Below are 24,907 nucleotides of genomic sequence, written 5' to 3' on the forward strand. Positions count from 1 at the left end.
AACGCTCACCCTGCCCTGCCCCGCTCCTGCTCCGCACCGCTCCTGCCCTGCCCCGCACCTTGTCCCGCGCCCCGCCGCCTGCACACTGCAGCCACCTTCCCCGCAGGCCGGGCTGTTCGCGCTGACGGCGGGACGCGCCTGTCCCCGGGCGGGAGCGGGGGTGCCCGGCGGGGGCTGCTGGCCCCGGCATCGCCCCCTCCGGGGAGCCGCACGCTCCCGCACCGCCGTGCGTGTTGCCGCGCTTTGACACGTTACGGGTTCAACCGCGTGTTTCAGGGGAAGCTGCTGCAGAGCGCTCAGAACTCGATGTGACTGACGCGCGGTGGTGTTTGCACAGCGGGGCTGTGTGCTTGTACTGACCCATTAAAAGTGCTCCGGCACATCGCCGGGCGTGCGTGTGCGGGGCGAGCGCGGGGATGCCTTCGGGGAACGTGCGCTGCTGCCGGCGGTTTGGAGGCGGGGGGCGGCGGGGAGGGGGCTGCTGCCGTGCGCCCGCGGCGCTGTCCCCGGGCGGGCCGGGGGGTCCCGCTGCTTCCCGAGCCGCCGCCACTCGCCCGCCGGGCTTCCGCGCGGCGCACCCGCCGCCATCCACTCGCCGCCTTCGCCCCCCCCCCCCCTCCCCAGCCGGCTGGGGGGCGTCCCGGCGGAGCTCGGGGGTAAGGCGGGGGCCGGGCCGGCTCCGAGGGGTGGCCGCGGGGCCGCCGTCAGCGCGCCAGCGCCTCCCGCCCGCCCCCGGCCGGCAGCGACGCGGCGCGGCAAGGGTTAAGGCCGTGGCGGCGCTTGGCGCGGAGGGATACGGAGCCGGAGCCGTGAACGTGGTGCTGAGGCTCGGTAAGCAAAAAAATGTCTGCCTGAGGGAAACCCACAAGTTCCTTCCAGCGGGGGGGGGGGGGAGCGCTCGGCTCGTCGCCTCCCACCCAGCCCGCGGCCCGTCCGCCGCCGCCGGCCCGGCCCTGGTCACCGGAGCGTCCGGGGGGCAGCAGGTAAGTGCGGGCGGCCGGGAGAAGTTGGCAGAGAGCGGCAGGGGAGGGCAGCGGCGACCGGGCGCCCGCGGGGGCAGAGGCGGTGGCGAGGGGCACGGCCGGGCGGGAGCGGGGCTGCCTGGGGGCCGCGGGGAGGCCGCGGTGGGGAAGGGAGGCGCCGAGAGGCGAGTGCCGAGGGGCGGCAGCCAGGGCCCGCCAGCCCGGGCGGCGGGGCGCTGTGTGCGGCGTGCCGGGGGCTCCGCTGGCGGCGGGGCGGGCCGCGGACCCCGGGAGGGCTGTGGCCCCCGGCCCCGGGCAGGAGCGGGTCCCCGCGGGCAGCGGCCGGGCCGCGCGGCTCCCGGCACTCATAAAGGATCGCGGCGGCCGCGGCCCCGGCGCGCCGGGCGGCTCCGAAACTTGGCGGGGAGCGGGGCTGCGGCAGCGCCCCCGCCGCTCCCCCGCCGGGCACAAGGGAAGGCGCGGGCCCCGCCGCCCCTCCTTCCCCGCGCGCCCCCCCCACCCCCCCAACGCGCGCGCACGGCCCCCCGCCCCCCCCCCCCACCCCGCGCCTTCCCGTGCCGCCGCACGCGCCTTCCGCCCCCCGCCCGCCCGGCGGCGGCGCGCGCGCCCGGCGGCTCCGCGTCGCGTGTGCGCGTGCGGTGCGCGGGGGCGGCTCCCGGCCCCGCCGCGGTCCCGAGAGCGGAGCGGCGGTGGCGGAGGGCGGGGGCGCGGGCGGGAGCGAGCCGGCCGCCGGCTCCGGGCGGCGATGCCGGGGCAGAGATGGCCGCGCTGAGGCGCATCCCGCCCCGCTCGCCCGCCCCATTGTTGCGGAGCCCGTGAGTCACTTAATCTCCCGGTAATTCTCCGGGCTCGGCGCGGCTGCTCGCGGCGCTCCCGCCGGCCCGCGGGGGGGCGGACCTGGTTCCCGGTGGCGGCCCCGCTGCGGCGCGACCGTGCCCCGCTGGCGGTGGGGGAGCCTGGGATGCGGGGGCAGAGGGAGCCGGGGGAAACTTGAGGAGAGTTGGTTAGTGCGGGGGAGCCGCCGGCAGCGCCGGGCTGCGGGTACCGGCGGCCCCTCGGCGGGAGGGGCCGGTGTCGGGGGCCGGCTCCGCGGTGAAGCGCTGCCTGTGCCTCTCTCCCTGCGCCCAGGAGGTGATCGGAGGAGCGGAGGAAGATGAATTCCCAGCAGCAGAGGATGGCCGCGATAGGAACGGACAAGGAGCTGAGCGACTTGCTGGACTTCAGCGCGGTACGATATCCGCGGGGGCTCCCCGCTCCTGCCCGGTAACGCCACCGGAGCAGGGGCAGGCTGGCTCCGGCTCAGCCAAGTTGGACACCTGAACTTTGATGTAATGTCTAGACTTGCAGATTTAATACTGTAATACCAGCTGGGTCAATTGGTTTAACTGGTTAAAATCAGGCTGACCCAGTGATGGCATAATCTAATAATTAACGTTTGTTAAGCTGGCGTGTGGCACTGGTACGTTGGCTTTTTTTTGTTCTTTCTTTAAACAAACCAAAAGAAAGCTAAATGCCCGCAAATAACAGAGGTTGTTTATGGATAGTTTTGGCATAGAAAATTATAGGTGTTTTCTGTGTGATGCTTTGAACAGATTTCAGAAGGGTGCTTGATTTTTATAAACACAACAGAAAACTACTGGCCCCTCAAAAGTTGTCTTTATCCCAGTGACTTGAAACTCACAGATCAGCAAGGAACACATTTTAAGTTGCAAAATTTAAGATCTGTAACAATTTTAAATCGCCATCATAGTAGTAGGTCTCATTTTATTTTCTTTAAACTTGTTTGTGTTTATGTGGAGAAGAGATTTTTGTGGTGTAAGTCAATTGCAAGGAGTGCTTTAGCTTGTTGGTTTTATGGGTCTACATGCGCATCTTGCGTTATGTTTATTTTCTAGTGGAAAAATGAATGAAATAATTGTTTCCAATTAACATCTTTTAAAAGTTTATGTTAATTTAGCACAGAGTTTCAAAGCCAATTTAAACACTTTTTTTTCCCTCCTTTTGCAGATGTTTTCCCCACCTGTTAATAGTGGGAAAACCAGACCAACTACGCTAGGAAGCAGCCAGTTCAGTGGATCAGGTAGGGTGCATCCAAGATACATAAAGTTCATGTAACTAGATCTCAATGTTTTTAGCTTAGTCTTTGTGTGCTTCAAGTGTGGTAAATCCTTCACTTGTACATATTCTCATAAGACATTCAGATTAATTAGAGATGTGCTCTTTTGATCTGACTTTATAGTACTTTAACCATCCTTTTCCCCTGTATGCCTCAGACTACTCATACCAGTGCAGCGAGGTGTTAAGTATCCCTAGTCATACTGACATGCAAGGGGTCTGTTTATCTGTTATGTTAAAAGTTAATGGCTTCTTTGTTTTTGTTAGTTTGATAAAATCAAACCTACCGGTAAGTATTTCCTAGCCCCTGTATGAAAGGGGAGAACACTTAAGTGAAATGCCAAATAATGAAATACTCTTGACTCGAGGATATATTTCAAAATGCAGTTCTTAAGGAAAATGTAAGGCTAATACAATTTTCTAGTACTGGGTAGTTCTCAAGATCTCCACCAATAGAACTCTCTCATGCTGAAGCTTTATCAGTGCATCTGGAAAACAAGTAACTATTCACAAGTCTCATGTATTTTGTGGCTTCAGTATCTTTTCAATGAGGTCCACCTAATGGCTGTTTTGAGAGGCTTTTAGGCTAAGCCTGTGATAGGAAATAAGTGCATTTTTTTAACAGATACTTTGTATCATTCTTGTGAAGGGTGTATTTATTACTACTTACCAAAAGAGAAACGAAAGTAACTTTTAAACAATGTGTTTTGCTCTTTTTTTTAATGTATCCTTACTGCCTGTGAATACTGTGAAGTGATATTTTTGTTTTTATGAATACAACAAAGTGATGTTTGTGGTTTTAGTTAAGGTTAATGAGAATTTATTTTTAGAGTAGCAGTAGAGGGGTGAAGTAGTTGCTTGAAGTTGTGCAGTAACATCGCCTGTTCAGCTCTTACTGCCAGAGCTGTTACTTTGAGAATCCAAACAACACCTTGCATTTTAGTGATGCTTTAAAACTTGTTTTTAAAGGCATCTTAAAACTTCTAAATCATAATTTTGCAGACTATTCAGAGAGTTCAACTGTCTGCCACATTTAAATTAATGAAAATATGTAGCAGATGTTGCAATTGTCACATACCTGAAGAAGCTTTTAACTTTTTCTCTCCTAAAAATATGTAAGTGGTTTTGTTTTGCTCTTTGAAAGTGTGTCAGGTTTAAATAACTGGCAATAGTAACACAGCAAATTCATATACGGTGTAGTTAATAAGTTTTTTTTAAAAAAACCCAAATATTCAGGACTGTTGTTTCTCAAAAGCTTGCTTTAGAAGACATTCAGGCAGCCAAAACTTATTGTGGGGAGCACAACCTGAGCACCTTTGTCTCCCTTTCCCGTTGCTTTTCCTGAGAGAGTAGAATAACTTTCTGTTGAATAATAAAGCTTTCACTTTTACTTTAGCTCTCAGATCAGTCTTCGGTAGTGGGCCTTGCCCTATTTGTAGGTAATGTGTCCCCTTCTTTCCTTGGATGGCCCAGAAAAAGAGAGAATGCCAGAATACTTAGCTTTCTGGAAGAAACAGTGTTATTGACTCCTTGAATTTCTTCACCAGTATAGGGTATCATCACACAGATACCAATCATGAGCAATACACCGCAGCTGTCAAGCAAGCTGCAACCTCAAGTGAATTCCCCTTGGAAAACATAATGGTATATAGTTGTGGGCTTGAATTTAAAACATTTCTAGTTGTAGAGGTTTACTGGTTAGCGGGATTGTATGCCCTAATTCTTGTAACGTTATGACCTAAGTCTTGACCTAGGGAGATCACTCTGCAGGAGTGAGAGGCGCCAAACTTCGATACTAGTTGTGTTCTGAGTCAGTGTTAAGTATTGTAGAATGACTGTGTTAAGTTTGCTGACAAAGTACAGGCATTTAATTTCTAGCATTCTGATTTAATTGTGATCTTGCTTTAATTGCAAGTGTTCTGTAACTTTTGGGAGAAACAATGTTTGAAACTTTTTTTGGTTTTACTACTAGAGGCCACTTTTTAAAGAGAAACATGAAAGGAGGAGGTATTCGTTCCTTTGAGCTATCTAGTACTGTGAAGCACTGTATGCACAGGTTCCTAAAAAGTACTTTTAATTTTTTTTCTTTGAATATGGAGTGGTGCTGCCTCTTACAGAGACTTTCTATGATTTTGATGGCATGACAGACGTGAAGCTTCCTTCAGTATCTTTCCTGTTAAACTCAGGTTTTTTTCTTTTTCCGGTTTCCTTTTCTTAGTTGCAATAAGAATGTGTTTATTGTTTGTTATTATAGAGTCCCCACCTAGATGAAGCTTAACGGCCCCTGTTAAGTAGGTTTAAATCAATTGCCTGTCTGCATGGCTCTTAAGACTGTATATTTCTGGGAAATCTGATTTACAATAAAGGAATGGTCATGATGCGTTTTCCTTACCACCACCCAGGGCCCCGGTTTAAAAGGACAAATTAGTTGCTGTTCGAAGATGATTAAGTTCCGTTTGTTTTTCAGGTGTGGCTTTGCAAAGTGTTGGAAATACCAGGATGAATGTTATTAATTCTGGTGTAACGAGCTCTATCTGATACAATTTTGCAATATTTCTATTGATTGTGTTGTAAAAATATGTTTGTCATCAGATTGCGTAAAATAAATAAAACAGCTAATATGACCGATACCTGTAATTTGTAGGAAAATGCTGTCATGGATTAACATACAAATACTGTACTTTGATTAAAAGATAGCTCAAGTCTGGTGTTGGGGCAGGCTTGCTTTTTACAGGTCAGTCAGTTATGAATGAAAGCTGCAGATGAAATAAGTGAACTAATCTGATATATCGTAGTATCTTATGACAGTAAGTTGTGTAAGCTGCTGATAAAGTCAAATAACTTGGTCAGACTACTGGTGAAAATTAACATATTGGAAAAGTAACCTGATACATAAGTCAGTGAGTTAAGTCACAAAACATTCCCTGTCATACTTGCTGTAATTATCTCTTGTTTAAAACAGAACTTCCCATTCTTTTCCCCTCCAAAGCCCACTTGTGAAGATAAAGCCATTTCTGTCTTAGAAATTGTAGAAGGAGAAGGCAAAGGTCAGAGATACTACGTTCTATTGGGCTTCTTCATCAGGCTTCTTTGCAGATTATTCTTAAAATCAAAATTTTCTATGTTGCTGCTATGGGTAAGAGCAGTCTTTATGATTTACAGTGAAATTTTGCTTTGTTTGGCTTTTGTCAAAGCCACAAAATATGTGCCAATACAGACCTGGATGGTTACCGATTTTGCCCAATGCCCTTTATTTATTACAGTAACTCCATAAAAATCTAGTCATAATATTCAAATGCCTGCCATAGGCAACAATAGTGCAATTTTCCTATGGGTCCCGGTAGGTTTGATCTCAATTTCAATTTTTCCTGTGGTTGAAATTTTCTAATCTCAGGTGTGGTACCACAAAACAAACCCCTTTTTCCTTTTCTTATGCAAGGAACTTGTTAGAGGCTAAAGAAGAATATAACTGAGACAGTATCTTCCTAGGTGGCCTACTAGCTTCATTTTTTTGTAGCCTCCTCAAGGATGGCATTATGTACCAATGGCATTTTTTTTGCATGTGGCTGTGCACTTGCATATGGGATGTATCAGTTGAAAAGCTGAGGTAAGATAATGTGGACGTCTAACAGCAAACAAAGTGGTAAGAGTTTAAAGAGGTACAGTTAAAGAGCTAAGTTGTCAAAATATGACCTCTTACCTGTTTCTCCTGAAGCTTGTGAAAAACGAGTGCACGCATTGGTGTGTGGACAGCTTTGGGCACAAGTCTTGTGTGTACCCAGACATTCCTCATCCTAGCCCTACATGGAAAAAAAGCTCCTGAATCTGTCTGTTTGATCTCCATTTGTATTGCTTTGGTCCCTTTAATGCAAATGCAAGAGGCTGCCCTTTCCACTTCTTTCTGCTAATTTACTGAGTTTGTAAGGAATGGATTGGGATAGGCCACTAATTAGTGGCTTGATGCAAAGACCATTTAAGTCGATAGCCTGCCATTAACCTGGGTGTCCCTAAATTAGGGCCCCATGTCTTGAGACTGGACACAATGGCAGTTCTTTAGCAGGTCTGTTAAGTTACCAAACAGCATTAACAAAATTAGCAAAACATGACTCCATTACTGTTTGTCAGTCTTCTAAACTCTTATTTCCTTTTTAGTTTTGCATCAACAGTTCCTTGTACACCTTACCCCACCCCCCCAAAAAAACCCCAAAACCAAAAACGCCAAAAAACCAACCCAAAACCAAACACAACAAACCAAAAACAAAACCACAAACCCCCAAAAAACAGCAAGCAACCTGGGTGAGACACCTGGCTGGATAGTATTTTAAACAATGTGTTCATTAATCTACAGCAAGCGTTGAGAAAAGGCACTCTCAACTCTGACAGCCAAATCACAGCCTTGGCAAAAACTGCAGAAAGATGAGACTTTTTTGTTTATGTAAATCAGTGCTCCTAACCTTTCAAAATACTTTTTTTTTTTTTTTCATTTTCAGAACTGTGATTCCTAAGGAGAATCAGTTCCCTGATACCTTTCTATGTGTGTTTATGGTTGCGATGTGCCATTGAGGTGTAGGAAATTCCCAGTGCCTCCTCCCAATCTCTGTATTAAGGAGTCGGTGAGAGGTCTCATGTAGTCACATAGTCTAGTCCTACAATGTGTTAGGTCACGACAGACTCTTAAAAAATCAAATTAGAAAAAAAAATAGTTAAATGCCTTTATTTCTGGTTTTATCATCCAAAATGTGTTATGATCTTGTGTGGTTTTGTTTGCTGTTCAAAAGCAGATAAGCTTAGTGTGTGTTAAATGCCAGAAATCTAGGGTGGCGTGTTAACATAAACATTAGGTCATGCAGCTGTGTGGCTGCTTTATTATTTTTATTTTTAGTATCGGATTTTGTCCTCTAGCTCCATTAGAAGTGAATGAGCAGACCTGGTAACCTGGTATTTCCTCTTGGGCCTGAAGGGTGCTATATTCTGTCCTCTTCTGGGAAGGGTTGTGCTTGAAAGCAGAAAGGTGTCCGTAGCTGCTTTCCCCTCTAGTTGTTTGTAGGGGAGACCCATCAATTACCCTTCAAATGGGCCAGACGCAAGTGAGATGAATGTTTCGGTCTGGTTCTCTCACCTATTGCAGTTAGAAACCTAGAAAGGTGATGCAGTGCTGATAAATATGTGACTCTGCTGCTTGCCTGTTGGCAGCCTTCCTCTCACTCTTGCTGTCCCTTTTTCTCCTCCCCTTCCTTTGCCTTTGTAAAGGTAAATTATCAGACACATACTCCATGAACAGTCCTGAAAAGTACTGCATGTAAAAGGGCTAAGTAACTTCTTCCATATTCTTATTTAAGAAAGAGGAGGGAGGAAAAATTTTTGGATAAATGGAGGGAACTGATAACCCAACTTTAAAGCAGGTGGTCTCTTGCAAGGTGTTTGTGGTCACATGGATATTGAGGTTTATTTGTGATTTAAAAAAAAAACCAAACCAAAACCAAAATGGAACAGTAACAGTGTTCTGAATGTAGCTGTGTGACCAGGTAAGTAGGTGTTTGTCCACCATTTGTTGCCATTGGCCGTTCTTTTGAAATGGCCCTTATCACTTCAGGTGATGGTATAAACCTCATGTCACTTGGTCAGAAATCCCTTGCTGTCTTTCAAATAGCAAATTGTAGAATTTCTAGTCGTGTTTGTCCTGTCTTCTGGTTAGATATACACTTGAAGCTGTTAATAAGGGAAACTGTAACTTTTGCTGTAGTGACCTGTAGAAAGCATTCTTTCAAAAAGTTTATCTCTTACTTCCAGCAATCAGTTTTCCCTGGGTGAGAGCAGCGATGTGGTTGGTCATTGTGTTTACAAGCACAACATCTAACGTCCAATCCCTATATAAATGTTACTGTCTTGCAACTCAAGGAAGATCTTTGCAGTGTTATTTTTGGGCAGCTTCAGAATGTCCGGGGTCCCAGTAGTGCCTTGTCCTTTGCTGATGTAAAACTACCCAGGATGGGGCACCTCCCACCATCACCATCCACCCCAGCTAGCAGCTCTTTGATCTGCCAAATTTTGCTGATCCGCTGTAAGTGCTGAAGAGTATCCAGGTGCTTTGGAGAGTGGTCTTAATGGCATGTGGGAAGGAATATGATCTGAAGTTGTTGCTGTATATTTGGATTTACCCAGAGAGTAGTGTTGATGTAGATGTAAACACGAGGACTGAAGGTTTGGGTGAAAAGGAGGAAGTATCCTGAAAAGAGACTGAGGAAAAATCGTGTCTCATCTGAGGAGTTCCTTTTCTTTAAAGAGAAGCATAAATGAGATTCTTGGGTATTTGTCTGTCCTCTAATGACAGCTGAACTTATACTCAGTCCCTTGATTACTGTAATACTTTTATTATGTCTGTAGCTTTTGGTAGGGTATGTGGGGTTTTGGTTTTATTTGTTTGTGGTCTTTGGCAAGGGAATTTCACGTTAAAAGCTTGTCATTCATACATATATAGCAAAGTTCACATACACCGCCCCTTCTTTCCAGCTGTCACACAAATGGAACTTAACCCCTTAGTCATTTTGCTATCGAGTTGGTATGACAGCTGTTTGTCTCAGATAATTCTACTTTATCCATAGTTGAGCCTATAGATACTCTTACATGCATTTCTGTTAATCTACTATATAGTCTACTATAAACTTGGTAAACTGCTTTATTTAAGTTGCTAAAGGTATAGTATACTACACTAATGTTGAAAATTGTGTGTATTGTGAACAGAAGGATGATTAAAACACTAATGTAATACTATATCACTTGGTAAGACTGGGGTTTGTGGAGACTATTTCTAAAATGGAAAGATGTTTATTAACTTTAGTAGTTTACTAGACCTCTTGAGCTGACTTATCTTGACTGTGGAGATGCAGTTCATTTTTTATATGTTTTTAATTTTTTTTTTTGGTATTCTAATGTCGGAGGATTACATTTTTGGGGAATAACACTGAGCATTTTTAGAAGCTTTATATAATTTCTTAAATTACCTATACAGCCAGATGCGATCTATGTTATATAATGTCTTCTATTTTAAATTTCCTTCAAAAGAAATACTATAGTTTATCAAATTTGAAAAGTCAGTTTCAGTAAATGAATTCATTGAATAAAGTATGTTCTCTAGAAAGCTTTTTTTAGAGGCATTGTCTAATGTGTCAGCACTCCTTGAGAAGTATATAGCAAAACTTGATTAGTTTCATATATTCTGCACTGAGGAAGTCACTAAATAGTAAATAAAGAAGTAAGAAGAGGCACTGTTTTCTTCTGTATGTGAATTATTTGATGGAGATTGTTATTGAATACTGATAAGTAGTTTTAAATTCAGTGTACACCTTAATCACTTTTTTGGTGTTTAAACATTGTAAGAAAAGGGGGAAAAGTATTATAAGGACAGTAAATGTATTTTTAAGATCTTCCCCCTCCCCCCCCCCTAATCAGTGCTGACCATTCCTTCAGTTTGTTGGGTGTTTTATTAATAGGAAAGTTTACAAGTCCCCCAGTTCTATTGTATACCTCAACCTGATGATTTGGAAGTACTTGTGGACTTTTTAAATACTAAACCCCATTATTTACTAGTGGTTGTAGGGGCACTTTTTTTTTTCCTATTATGAGTCTGAGATGAGATAATGATAATTTTTTTAAGTGTCTTGAATGAGTGCCTTGTTTTTTTCGTTTGTAAAACAAAGCAATGTTTGTAAACAGAACATTCAAAACCATAAAGGACATACTTTTTTGGTGAAGATGTTAACTGAATACCAAGAATGATCAGAAAGAGCAGCTTCTGTTATATTTAATAATATCCCATTGTCTTCAGAGGATAATCAGGCTAAAATGTACCCAATCAATCTTTAGGACTTTGTTAGATTCCTCTTGTATGCTAGGGATGTGTGGGTTTGTGGGTGGTTTTTTTGTGTTTGTTTGGCTTTTGTGTGTGTTGTTGTTGTGTGTGGGTTTTTTTGTTTTTAAGAAGGAGATGAAATTGCTTTAAATTAAATAAACTTCATGTTCTTACTGATGTAATTTAGAGAAATCTCGCTTGATCACAACAGAATAATTGTTGTTGGTGTTTTAAGGAATACTTCGAAATGGGAGGTGGAAGAAGAAGAGACTTGATAAAAAGGGTTTACTTTACAGCCCTGGTGGTAGGGTAATGCTCTCTAGGAATGCTAGTAAAACTTTAGCATAAAACTGGGTAAGGTTTGTCTTGTATACTTCTGTATTAGTTTAGTGCTATGGAAAACTTAAAAAACTGCTCATACAATACAATTGCGTTTAAAAAAGAAGATAAAAAGTGTACATTTCTGGTATTACACACAATTTCTCTTTATTGGTATGTGGAAAATAGGTAGACCTTTTTACATACAGTTGACAGTTTTGAGTTATTTTTTCTGAAGTAAATCTTGTTTATTGCAGTGGACCTGATTTCTTGCTCCTGATCTTCTGCAGAGATTGCCTATACTGTGGTTTGTCGTTTGTTTGGGGTTTTTTTTGTAAGCATGTGAGACACTTATATTACGCTTTTCAAGTCTGCTTTTTTTGGTATTGCAGACTTCCCCCCCCCCCCCCCCCCCCCCCCCAGCTGTCCTGCAGAAATGGTGGTATTTCTGTGTCTTCATCGGGTTGTTAGTTACGTGGAGTTCTAGTGATAGGTTGAACCACTTGCTTTTGCTGTTCTACTTTCTCTTGTCTGAACAAAAATGCAGGAAACATTTTGTTTGTGCCTTGTCTCTGGAAGAGCTCTTTGTGCTGCTGAAGACGAAGCAATGGTAACATGGAGAAACTTAAGTTAGGCTGGGTTGGAGCTTTATATAGCAGTGTATTCTGAGACTTGATTTGTGAAAATTACTTTTTAGACTGTGTATTTCCCCCCTCTTTTTTAAATGTAAAGATGAGTAGGCAGAACTAATTGTTGAAAAAAACACACCCAGTAAAACAAAATAAAAATTTGGTCATTTCTAGTTGAGTACCTTTTGGGGTAAAATAACAATCAGTATCAGATTGTGCATCTTAAATGAACTGTGCGTGTGTGTTAAATGAAATTGAGCTTAAACCAACGTTTGCCCTTAATTCAATATAAGCAAGAACTTGATCTGTAGTAATACCTGGTATCTTTTTTTATTCTGTTTAGAGTAGGACCAAAATGTATTGCTAATTTTAATATGTATATTATTGCCTTTGGAGAGTGAATTGATTTATAATTCTCCTGTCTTCTTCCAGGTTCAGGTTTTACAGACAAAATCTGTAGTGTATTGAGTGGTTCCAAGCCTTGCATAAAATAAAACCTGAATGCACATGGTTGAATTTTGTGTGTACAATCTGAATCTTTAACAACTATCTAAAAGAAAAAAAATCTGTGTTTTTTAGTTGGAGGCAATAATAAGAGAATCAGAAGATTTAGTGAAACATGAAACTTGCTGAGTGTGATTCATACCCATTTGCATATAATGTGTGAGAAAAATATTAAAAGTTTAATTTAAAACAACATCACTTTGCAAGCTTGATTTCTCTAGTTCTGTTGGAAAATGTGTTTAAAGCATAAAAGATGTAGATAAATCCCTGATAAAGTCACTGAATTTTGCACTTTGCATGCTGCAGGGATGTCTGGTAACCAAGTGTCTTGAATATTCTACTGTGTTGCATGAGTGTTAGTAGGATGCTGTGTAAGTAAATGTACTTCAGAAAATCCTAAAGTATTTTTAGTCTTCTGTAGGAAAATGGAAGTCACTGTTTATGTTTTTATTTTTATTTGAATGTAAGATACTATTGTCTTGGTGTTATCCCAAGAGCTATTGTGGCTACTCTGTGAAATGATTAAACCAGACAGCTTTGCTTGTAGGACAAACGTTTTTTATATTGTGATGTTTTGATGGTTTTCAATGCGACACCTATCCCGTTCCAGTTTCTTTATGCAGCAACTTCGTGAGTCATAATCCTTGCAAAAGAACACAGCTTAAAATAATCACCAATTGTTTCTTTGCAATTCTGTTCACTGCCCACTGCAAATAAACAAGAGCAGAAATGACAATATCATTTAATCCTTTAATGTTTGCTTTTGACGTGCAAAACATTCTCTTGTAATAGAGAAGTAATCCATAAGGAGGGTAGCTGCTCTTTCATCTTCCTGAATGCTAAATGAAGCCAAGGCTTTTATGAAGAGATGGTGATTTAATGAAGATGACCGAGTTTTGGAGTAATGAAAAGCTTTTGTATGTTTCTAAACATGATGCGTGGTGCTTACTATCGCAGAGTTCAAATAGCTGTATTTTGTAGTATGTCTTTGCCAGATTAGTGCTTGTGATGCTTTGATACAAGGTGATTGAATGGGTATGGCAAATCAAAATTTTTTTCTTGTAGTTTGGTTTGAGTTATTTTAGTTGATATAAAAGAAATGCACATCTCTGCCACTTTATGTGTATAAATGCATGTAATGTCTGACGTGTATTCTCTGCTCTATGTAATGCTTTTATTTTGGTAACCTTGAAAATATCTCTGATATCATATTCCCTTGCCAGACAACAGTAATAAGCACACAAAAAACTGGAGCATGAACTTTGTCAATATTACTTGTGACAGAAACATCTGAACTAGATATTTTTCTTGCAAGTGCTTTTAAGATGCTGAATTTAAAAAGCTCAACTGAAAAAAAAAAAACCCCAAACCAACCAAAAAAACCCAACCCCAAACAAACTAAAAAAAACCCCAAAACATACAAAAACCCCAAACCCCATGAAAAACCCCAAACAAACCCAAACCCCACCTTTTTTCAGTTTCAGTTGTTCATCTCGTTAGTTTATTTGGAATATTTTTTTAATGATCTGTAATATTACTACTTGCAAAGCAAGCTAGATAATGCCTGATACTTCAAAAGGAAGCAAAGGGAGGCTTTAAAGGATGGAAGACCATATCCCCTCCAAACTCTCTCTCCCAAAAGTCATTCAGGCCTCATGACTCTGTGAAAGGGCCTTTTATTTTTCCCTGTTTGTCAGCCAACCTCTTTAAAGTGGGAAGTAGTCAAGTTCTGTGGAAGTTAATCTAATCTTTTATTCCACCAAGATTTTAAAGGAGGTTGCGATTCTTTGCAAAGTTTCTGCTTCTATGTTAGTCGTCAGTATATGAGTGCTGTACAGTACACCCAGAAGTAATCTTAAAGGTTGCTTAACTATTTTAGGGTTGCCAGGAACGTAAAGAATGCAACCACGTTGTTACTTTTCTCATTGTGTTACAGGAAAGATATATCGGACCCTCTGGGGTGAATGAACTTAAGTGAGCAACAACAGGCTGTTTTTTGTTTATTTTTTCAAAGCTGTCATGTAATAAAAGTGCAGAAATGGATATGTAACTAACTACAATTTCTTCCTTGTCCTTTTTAATGGCTTGAATTACTGGCTGATCCCTATGTAGTAGTATACAAACTCTTACAAGTTTAAGAGTGATATGTGTGGCATGGATGCTTGAAACTGTGAGGTGAATAAATTTCAAGTCATGTCAAGGCTGTGCATTTGTGAATACATTTCTGGGTAGAAGGTGAAGCATTATAAAAGATTACTGCTCCACCCACACCCACCCCCTGCCCCGAGTGAATGCAGTAAAACCAGAGTTTATATTTGTGCATGTTCTTTATACTCTTTAAACCCCCTTTGTTTTCAGGATACTTGTTGAGTACTGAATGACAGTTACAATCATCTACTTATTTACTATGTACCAACGTTTCTTTTTTTTCCTTTTCCCCCATCGTGTTAGGGGAACTTGGGATCAGAGAAGAGGTAAATACCTGCATATGGGAGATGCTGTGTAATGCAGTTTATATTCTGTGCTAATGGTTGTATTCCTTTTGATCTTTGAATAGTCTGTATATGTTTTTTAAAGTGAATGGCATTTCTTCTCCTAGATGCAGCTGTTTATTGGTAGGTAATCTAAGTACCCTGTGAACTATTAGCAAAAAAATCTGTTTTGTACCTTATATTTCTGCAACTGAAAACTGATAGCTGTGTGTGTATATCTATATCTCTCTCTATATGACAATGCGACTTGTGCTGCAGTGAGGCATCAGTCAGAGTTTGGCCATCTCATGTATGTGTCATAGGTTGTCTCCGAATTGGATACTGGAGAACATGCTGTTGCCATAGCAATGAAAGTCCTTTTGAAGGCAGGATTCTTGGCAGAGCTGTTGCATCTCCTGAAGTGCTGGGTGCATTGATCTGAAAGTACCTCGTCAGTATTAGCACGTAGCTTTAGTTAAAAGAGCGGGAAGTATAGATTTCTTTAAAATAGATCATTTTCTTTTTTTTCCCCCACAGCTAATTGTTAGTTGAACCCCCTGTTTGTAAAGCTACATATGGCTTTTTAAAATTTTACCCTGTGAACAGTTCTCATATAACATACTTGGCCTGAATGCACGTATAGATTGAGCTGTAGTAACAGCGAGCTACTGTTCATTGTGAAAGTATTATTGTATGGCTTTCACGGTTTCCTACAGTACTTGTCCCTTTCAGTGCTTGGAAAATGTATTTTTAGAGAGTTTCCTCCATGATTTTGGTTACTGCAAAACATGATGTTTTCTTTTTTTTCTAAGTAAAATGGTTGCCGTGCTCCCATATTTGATCCCATAAATGATTTCTATTACAGAGCCCTAAATGTGACAGTAATGGGCGACAATCGCTTTTGGAGACCTATAGTCCCATATTTTATTTTTTTTTTTAAATACCTTATGTAGGATCATTTTTTTTTTTTAGCAAACACTGCTAGATCTTTGTGTATAAATATTTCATCCTCAGAGTGTGGTTTTGCTACCAAATTAAGAAAAGGCTGTGAATTTCTTGTGTCCCATCAGATTGATACTTTTTGACAAGTGAGGTTTTGTTCCCCAAGATAAAGTGTAAGCGTTCAGAGACCATTTGTATAGCGCTGATACTCTAGGCAGCAGTAACACCCATTTCTACATGTGCTGTGAGGATGGAGTTGATTGTCTCCTGTCTTACGAAAGTTTTAACTTTTCATTTCTATTCCTCATTTTAAAAATAGTTTGATCGTTTTACATAAGGAAAAAATTAATGTGATTACCACTCTGCAGCATATTCTTTCATGTGGACTGGGATTTCCATGTTTAAGTGTTCCTTTAAGGTTTTCATTTTTAAAATTTAAAATTCATGTTAAAAATTTAACATTTTAAGTGTTACTGAAAAAGCCTCTAGAAAAGAATTTTGAAGTTACCTGTATAGCTTGCTCCAGCCTTTGCAGCTTTTTATGTAACATAGTCTTTAGCTTTATCGCTTTCTCTAATATAGTAGGTAGAGATGAGACTTAAACGAACCCTTAATTCTTTTTTTTTTTTTCTCCTTCCAAGTGAAATTAAGGAAAAATGAAAGAAAGTAATACTTAAAAAGAACTTTCTGCCTGCTGTGGCAGATGTGTGCGTGTGCGATACTAGCGATCTTTAGTTTGGGTTTTGTTTTTCAATCCCTGCCTGCTTTTGCCCCTTCGTTAGAGTAGGAAAGACACATAGCTTCAGGTTGCCTTGGCCTTGGGAAGCATTACTGAGCTGCTGCTCTAAGCAGTTCAGACAGGACTTGGTACTGAGAGTTTCTACGTTTTTGTTCTAACCTGGATAGACAAGTTGTGGTGTAAGTGACCTTGGTGTGGTGACCAGATCCTGTACCAAGGAGAGGTCAGCATTGATAACACTGAGAGCGTGAACCAAAGGAATTAGACTCCGCAAGGTGGCTGCTTGTTGTTGTTTTCCCTTTTTAAGCAAATTTAATGCTGTATCAGCGGACATGTGTACTGAAGCTCTCTAGCTATCCTTGGGAATGAAAACAACAGCAATAACTCAAGCTTCCTCTAACTTTTGCTGGTCTTGAGTCACACATTTGGGGAAAAAAGGTCTTTCACGGCTCCAACAAAAGTTCCATTTATGTGTCCTTTTAGCCTTCGAGTCAATTAATCCAGATTGAGTAGGCACTGTTTTTGGGATTGTGGCAGTTCAATTGAAATACATTGAGATAAGCTCATTGTGTTCAGAATATCTAAGTATGTATTAGTACTGGCCTGATTTCATCAGGCTTAGCAAAGATAGTGTTTAAAATGAGTTTAGTACAAGAAGTTAGGTATTTTATCTTTTGAAATTCTAGTTCTGAATGAATTTTATACTTGGATGACTGATTTTAAAATTAAATGAGCAGCTCATGTAATTCATGTTAACAAGCTTCCGTGTTGAGATATGAAATACTTTTCAATATCCTCTGGTTTTGTTTTCATTTATGCTACTGTTTTATCAGATCTGTTAAATTATAGGGATATGGAATACTGAATTATGAACAAAGTAAAAAATTATCAGTAAGTGGATTTTTTTTTGTTTTATTGACTTTTTTCATTGAAATTCATACCTAAAAAATTACTAGGAATAGCAAATTCCTAGGAGATACTATTACTCACTTAATACTTAGTGCAGTTATTTTTGTAATTTAAATGAGGTAAAGCAGGCATTAACGTCTCCATCAAAAACTTTTGCCAAGATTGTATTGCATCATAAAGGAGAGAAGATAATCTTGAGTTTTAAAGGACATAGCAAAGAGGCAGTTTCTGTTCATACCTTGCTGCACACTTCCTATGTCCCTTTGAAGAGCTGCCTTTTTTCTTTTCTATTTTCCTGTTTCCTCAGCTGTAAAATGTGGGCTAGTGTTCATGTTGTAGATGAGACAGTGTTTTCTGACTTCCTCAGTTCAGGGAAATGGTGGACTTGGAATGGGTTAACAGGAATAACCTAAGCAGAATTAAATTAGGTTGCACGTATTTTCAGTGTTAATATCTACTCCCTCCTTTTGTATATAATTTCTATGTCTCTGTTTAATTCAATCTTTGACTTAGGTTGATAGTGTTTGATTTTTTCAATTCAGTTCTTAATATCTACTGTACAGCTTTTAAAATGTACCTTCTGTTTTTTTTTAAATATGGAAATGCAAATTTCAGTCTAGGACTCATAGCAATCTACAAACTGTTTCAGCATACCTTCACAGATTACATATGCCTCTCACTTCTGTAAATTTTATTTGAATCTAATCCAAACAAGAAAGTGCAGATAAATAATTTGCCTGAATTTCTTCAAGGAAGAAAATTACTAGTCTAAAAAGGCTTCCTGATAAGTAAACAGAAAACAGCCCTGTCCATAGCTATCCTTTGTATTTAATGGATTAAATTCACTTTGACAGCTGGATATATGTACCAGTGTCTAGCCTATGGCCATGATCTAATAATCATGGATATGGTAACAAGTCGTCGAAAAAGATTCAGTAATCAAGTGGTTTTTTTGACAAAACCTACTCTGACTGAAACAAGAAACAAGGCTGTGTTAAATGTGACTGCATTTGCTACTGTGCCTGTATTCTGAATACTTAATAAATACCCTTTGGTATGTCGTAGACAGAACCTATGCTTTAACAGAGATGGAAAAGGTAATTGTGCTGCAACAGCATGTGTTTAAAAGTTATGAAACAAATTTGATCTAACCTAACGATCATGAAGAACTTGGTTTCAATACATTAATTTCTCCTTCCCCTGCAGTGCTTTTCAACTTGTTTTCTTCTGTCATAAAAATAGTTGTATACCATTAAATAGGGCCTTTTGTGAAACACACAATTCTTGTATCATAATTCTGGTATGCAAGGGGAAGTTTAAGAAGTGCTGGTGAGTAAATACATGTCAAAGGGGAAGACTTCAAGCACTACAGATTATTTTGAAAACAAATGCTTTACATACTAACAGTGTGCTTTGGTCTCAGTTACCTTTGACTAGTAAAAACCTATGTTGTATCTAAATGTCCTTTAAGAGAAAAACGATGCCTTGGCTCTCCAGCAATTCTTTGTAATGAAAATTGAACTAGTGTATTCTGCCAAACTAGCACATTATGACTGTGGTTTTGTATTTGGTTCTAGCTGTTGGGAAACAAAGCTGCTTTACGTTCCATAAACCTCAGTAAAATCAACCAGGTTTGGACAAAAACAAGTGTTCCAAAACTTGTAACTTTGTTTCCTCTTACTTTAAATAGAATTTCTGATATAGCTGGCAGGATCAATGTTTTAGAAAACACTGAAGGGGGAGAGAGTGCAAACCAATTTAAGGAATTAAACGTTGCTTTAAGGCGGCGAATGTTCACCCCAATTTATGGGTTACATTTCAGCAACTTCTGAATGGGATACTTGTTGTGAGTCTCCCCCCCCCCCCCCCCCCCCCCAAATTATCTACAAGTGATTTGAGGTACCTCTTCTTAAGCTTCACAGCAGCTTTTAAGAGAAGTAGGATGTTTGCACTGAAGCTAGTATTTGGGGAGACCCAGAAAGCTGGGGAAATCAGGTACAAATGTCTTCCAGGGGAGCTCAGGTTGATCCTGTTGAAACTGTTACTGTGAGAAGTTAATTTGCTTTTTCCATGTATCTAATGTGCAAGAAACTTTAGGGATTCTTACCACTTGGTGTTGTTTATGTGCAAGGCATATGTTTGATCCTTGTTTTGTTATTGTAGATAGATGCCTTCTCCGACTTGTTCTTGAAGACTATTTGTCTGAGTTAAGTGGTAATGAAACAGAATATGAAAGCAACTTTCATATTTATTTTGGCAGGATCGTGTTATACAAAAACTCAGAACAAAGCTTAAGAGCATCAACATTTATAAAGACTAGTGTTCAACTTTGAAGCTGGGAAATAAAAAACCTATACTACTCTGCCCTTGGCATTCTTCATGCAGATGGCCACGTCCACTACCAGTGCTCTGTTACTGGTTTTGGTAGCTAGGGGTGTCTTTGTCCTGGCCTTGAGGTGGAATACATCTCAATTTCTGAAATGATTTTTTTTTGTGTGTGAACTTAGTTCTCAATTCCACGAAAAAATAAAAGATGAGCTATTAAAGAATATTTTCTTTTTTTTGTAACAGTTTGTTAGTGGTGCTGCTTCTAGTAGTAACTATTAATGTCACAATTAAAACTTTCTTAATAGTATTGCCATTGGGTAGCAAGACAACCAGTAAAGCTAACTTCTTTTGCACAGGGTAGATTTGAATTTGGATGTTCAGCTGATTTGTAACAATTTTTTAAAATTATTTGGTCATTTGCATTGTCCTAGGCTTGACTTAATCTGTGTCATTAATATAGTTAACTGTTTCTAGATGCATGTGATTTTTCCAGGTGTTTGTATAATGTGAACCAAATGAATGCTGTGTTTGGTGTTGTGTTTTTTACTTTCAGTTAATCTTTCTAAAATGTCTTGGTGGGCAAAATGCTAAGGAACAATTCTGTAACTTTCTTTTTTATTTCTGTTCCTGGTGCTGTGATATTTTTGATACAGTGGTGTCCTGCAGAAGTGGTTTTTGTGTGTGTGTATACAACAAAAGAGTACGTGATATGTGAAGTAGTTTTAAGAATAGCGGCTGTGTTCTGAAATATATTTTGATTCACTTTGTGTGTTCTTCCAGAATGCCTCAAATGAAGATTGCCATAATCATCTTTGAGCAGTTTCAAATCCTTTTTAAAAAATCACTTTTCTTTCAAGTTTCTTTTTAAATGTATATTTCTGGAGATGTACAACTGAAAATATAATTGGGAGGCACAGTAGTGTCTGCAGTCACCCCTGAACCAGTGACAGATCTAGTGTTTTGAGACTTTGCATTCTCATGGGGCTAGGAATAGACTTAAATATATTTTCAGCCTGCTTTTTCCTATGAACCCTCATGACTGACTTTAAATGCAGACAGATTAAAAAAAAAATAATTGTTTCCAGCCCTTTCGGAAATTATATTTGAAATACACACACAACATGTAGATCTAATTGGCATGCATCCAGATTTATACTGTTAAGAAGAAATAATAATATCATTATCAGGAAGTTTGTTAAACTTCTTCAGATAAAATTTAACAAGATGGGGAATGACTTCATTTCTCAGAAGTCTGATTTTTTTTTTTTTTTTTTTTTTTTTTTTTTAAATCCTGGGCACCTTTTGGTATCTGTCGTGTGAGGACTGTGCCTTTTTTGTTTTCCTTTTTTTTTTTTTTTTAAAAAAAAAAAAGCTTACAATGTAAAGAATGCTTACACTTGTGAAAAACCATGTTGTGTTCTGTAACAGTAGTAGTAAGGAACAAACTGGAAGTGGAAAAGGACTAAGGGTATCTGGTGTCCTGCTTCTGTCAGCACTGAAATACCGGCTGCCTTTCCCCCCTGATCCTGCTCTATCATGGTATGCAAATGGGCTGAGGCTGTGATGCAGGTTGCCAGAATCTCTAATTCTGGTATAATCTCATTTCTCATGGAAAGGAATCTGTCTTTTTCCTTTATCTAAAATATTTTTAGTCTCTTTGTGTTTTGATTTTTATCTCTAAACACCTGTGGAGTTTCAGTAAGCATTTGATAATTCAGTGAAATCTGTTAATTTTTGTCAGCTTTGTCACTTTTTGAAGTTCTGCCCAGTAATCTAGTGTTAGTATTCTGTTTCTACATACATTTATTCCAATTTATCACAGCTTCTTAGAAGACCTTATCTTTCTTAATAATCTTGGAACCTTGGTTTTTTCTTCCTGGTCACTTCTACTTTGGTGGTCGTCTGCCATTATTCTTAAGCACCTTTTTGCATTCTGTATTTTTGAACATTTTTTTCCTGACAGTAAATGAATTGATAGAATATGTCCAGTTAGTATTTCCTTTGTTTGTTCTCTTGTAATTTAGATTAATTTACATCTTTTGCTGAACTGAGATATGTGTAACTGTAGACCAGCGAATATATCGGTGATATTACCTGTATGGTTAAAAGTCAAGCACATATTTATGTGCCTGGTTTAGTTGGGGGGGTTCATTTGAATCATGTATAGACTGCAAAAGAGGTATTGATGTTGTAGAGCTCTTACAAGACTTAAGGATTTTGTACCTAATATAACACACTTCAAGCAGTGGCATTACCTTTGTAGGACAGGATATACTGTTGGAATTTGGTTTAGGGTCTGGATTAATAATGCCATACTATGTCTGTATTGAAGCCATTTGCATGCCGGCAGTTTCTACTCTTCTCGTTACATATTTCGTATCTAAATCCACATGGTCTCAACTGTTTTCGGGGCTATTGCTGTGTATCCTCATTATCTCTGTGCTGGAGCTTTTTCCTTTGAGGGAAGGTAACCGTGTGGATTTCTGTAAAGGGTGTCAGCGAACAGAAGGTATTGGCATAATGGCTCCACTTGTGCAAATAATGTTCTGTTGCTGTCCCACAGTGAACAAGCCTTCGCCTAAGTGGCCTGTCTGGTTTTCTTCCTGCCTGTGACTGATAGGAGTCAGGCTGGCTGGAAGCCACTTGCTTATACAGCTAGTGCTGCACATGTGGTGGGGCTCGGTCGTGGTTTACTTGCTGCAGTGAACAAATCGGTGCTGCTCCTACTATCAGCCTGGTTTTGATAGCACAAGGAGGCAGCTGGGAGGGAAAGAGCTCAATTGGGATGTTAAGGGGTTTTGGGGTGTGGAAATGTATGTTCAGAAACTGTCATCTGTCCATCCATTACTCTGTTTTAATAGCTTGGGGCGATGCCGGTTATTTGGAAGTTGTTGCCTCTGACCTTCGTGTTGGTTCAGGAGTCATTCACTCTCTTACAAGAGATTGTAAGATTATTTGTAGGGAAGTAGAAGTCCAAAAGAGGTGTGCTTTTGTAGCCTGCAAATTGTTCTTTGTTGCTTTTTGGGCATTCCCTGATACTGGAAGTGCCTTGCCAGGTGCCTGGGTAGGCAGCAGTGTGCAAGGAGAGGTGGCTCTGTCCTTAAAGTACGCTCTTCTCAGTATGCCTCTAACGTACTGTTTCATGTTGGACTTGTCTTAATATGACTCTTCAAGTGTTCCTGTGCTGGATATATCACATTTTGGCCTTTTTGTCTTTGGCCTTTCTATTATGACTTTCTGTTCGGGGATTTTGATGACTTCTCCTAGCATTTCCCTTTAATGCCCCTTAGCATTGGAGTTAGTGAAAGTCCTAGGAAGGTTTTTGTGCTCATTTGTTTCAAATAAAATTTAATAATAATATTGCACGTCCTTAAAAAATATTTTCTGTAACATGGGGCTGGGAATGGAAAACTTTTAAAAGTAAACATCATGGTAACAGGGTGTACTGCAGTGAAGGAAGTGCCTTGGTACGCTTAGTTATTGCGAAGCAGAAACTTGCTGAATGTGCCCACATTCTATGAATGTGACTTCCCTTTTCTGTTGCTAGCGCTGACCGTGAAGGCGCTTAAATGTAGTAAGTTGCTGCATATTGTTCAGTAACAACACCCCCCCCCCCCCCTTTTTCCTTACGCAGCTTCTGATGTAGCTGTGTGTGCCTGGAGGGCTAGTGAGATCTGCGCTCTTCAGGAGTGATAAGTTGATGAAGAAGTCGGCCCTTTGGTTTGATATCGTGGTGTGTAACAAGTTGCTAGTGTTTCAGGAAAGATATCCTCTCTCAGAAAGGAGCTGTGCTTAAAAACCCGCTTTTATTATGCGTAGAAATGGACACCTGGCTATAGGTTTATAATCTACTCCGAGGCCTGCATGTCTTTTGATTTCAAATTAAAATAATGAATATATTTTTTTCTCAACTTAATTTTCCTTTTAATTGAACAAACAGAAAAAAACCTTTTAGGCACTTCAGTTTATAGAAGAGATTTTTTTTAATTTTTATTTTTAGGAGATGGCGACAAGAATGGGTGAATAGCTTGTGTAAGAGTATCCTTAATTTAGATCTTCCTCCTCGGCAGCACACTATATGCATTGTGCATGCACAATGATCTCCTGGTAACTCTTATAAATAAAGTGGAATTTTTATGTGTATCTATGGTTTGAGATATCATTTAGAGAAATAAAGACCTCAACTGGTGTTGACTTAATTGAAGTTTTGATTAGACTCACAACTAGGTGTTAAGTCAAATGATGATGTCTTCTATGTTTTAGCTTTTTAAATATTTTTTCTTTTGTTTTCCCTAAGCCTAGGGACGATTCATGCTGACACATTAAGGAACACAGTACTTATTGTATGTTGAAGCACAGTGGTACAATTATTTTAATGTAAATTTAGCTACTGAATTGAAGGAACAGTAATAAGATAAAAGTAAGTAGGATGCTGGTGAAACAGTCTATATGTTGGTTTTTGTTGCTGACAAATCTGTTTTGGAAAATCGGTGTCATTACTAGTCTAGATTATCTTCTGTAGGATTGTTTTCTGGAGTGATGCAGATGAGGATATAAAAATAGCTGTGTATACATGTGGTGGCCATGGGGTGAGACGTGCTCAAAATTGCAAAGGTGAGGAAACAAAACCAAATTTGCCTGATACTTATTGTTTCACTGTAGTACTTACTGCTGTGTACTGGTGGAGGGCATGTGTGATTGGAGTGCAGGGGTGTTGGGTTTTGATTTCCCCCCTCTTTTTACTGCCATTACTTAATATGGATTAATAGTTACAGTTTCTGGCGTTTTAGTCTGCCAGTTTGCTTTTCCTGTGAAAAAGCATGAGAATATCCCTCTTATGAAAAAGATCATAGTATCTTTTTTCATTGCATTTGAGGAAAACAAACTGTTTTGTACTGAGTTAAATTATGCATATATTATTTCTGATTTCTTTATTTGACATGTGGCTTAAATTTTCCAGCCATGTGCTATTACACTGTAAATATGCTGTCATTTTGAGAAGTGAGATTTGTAGGAAAGAATAATATTCTTCATTAGGTAAACTCAGTATTATCTGCATTAACTGTTACATAGATCATGGAAACTAGAACGCTACTACCCTAAAACGAGTCCCTTGACCA

The 24,907-nt window shown here is 40.5% G+C and overlaps 1 protein-coding gene across 10 annotated transcripts in view; it reads left to right on the top strand.

Annotated features, from left to right (window-relative positions):
• Positions 1–707: 707 nt before the first annotated feature.
• The window catches only part of TCF12 (transcription factor 12), a 173,895-nt gene continuing 149,695 nt past the window's right edge, over positions 708–24,907 (top strand). For 4 of the 10 annotated variants that reach the window (XM_055715647.1, XM_055715646.1, XM_055715650.1 and 1 more), the window contains exons 1-3: positions 838–983; positions 2,112–2,211; positions 2,991–3,063. In XM_055715647.1, the coding sequence (XP_055571622.1) occupies positions 2,137–2,211; positions 2,991–3,063 (148 nt within the window). In that variant the 5' untranslated portion in view covers positions 838–983; positions 2,112–2,136. Of the gene's footprint in view, positions 984–1,637; positions 1,819–2,111; positions 2,212–2,990; positions 3,064–24,907 lie in introns of those variants that run through there. The other 6 variants (XM_055715642.1, XM_055715648.1, XM_055715643.1 and 3 more) reach the window with 4 other exon arrangements.

This window comes from Falco cherrug, chromosome 7 (assembly GCF_023634085.1).
Source record: "Falco cherrug isolate bFalChe1 chromosome 7, bFalChe1.pri, whole genome shotgun sequence".
Lineage (NCBI taxonomy): Eukaryota > Metazoa > Chordata > Aves > Falconiformes > Falconidae > Falco > Falco cherrug.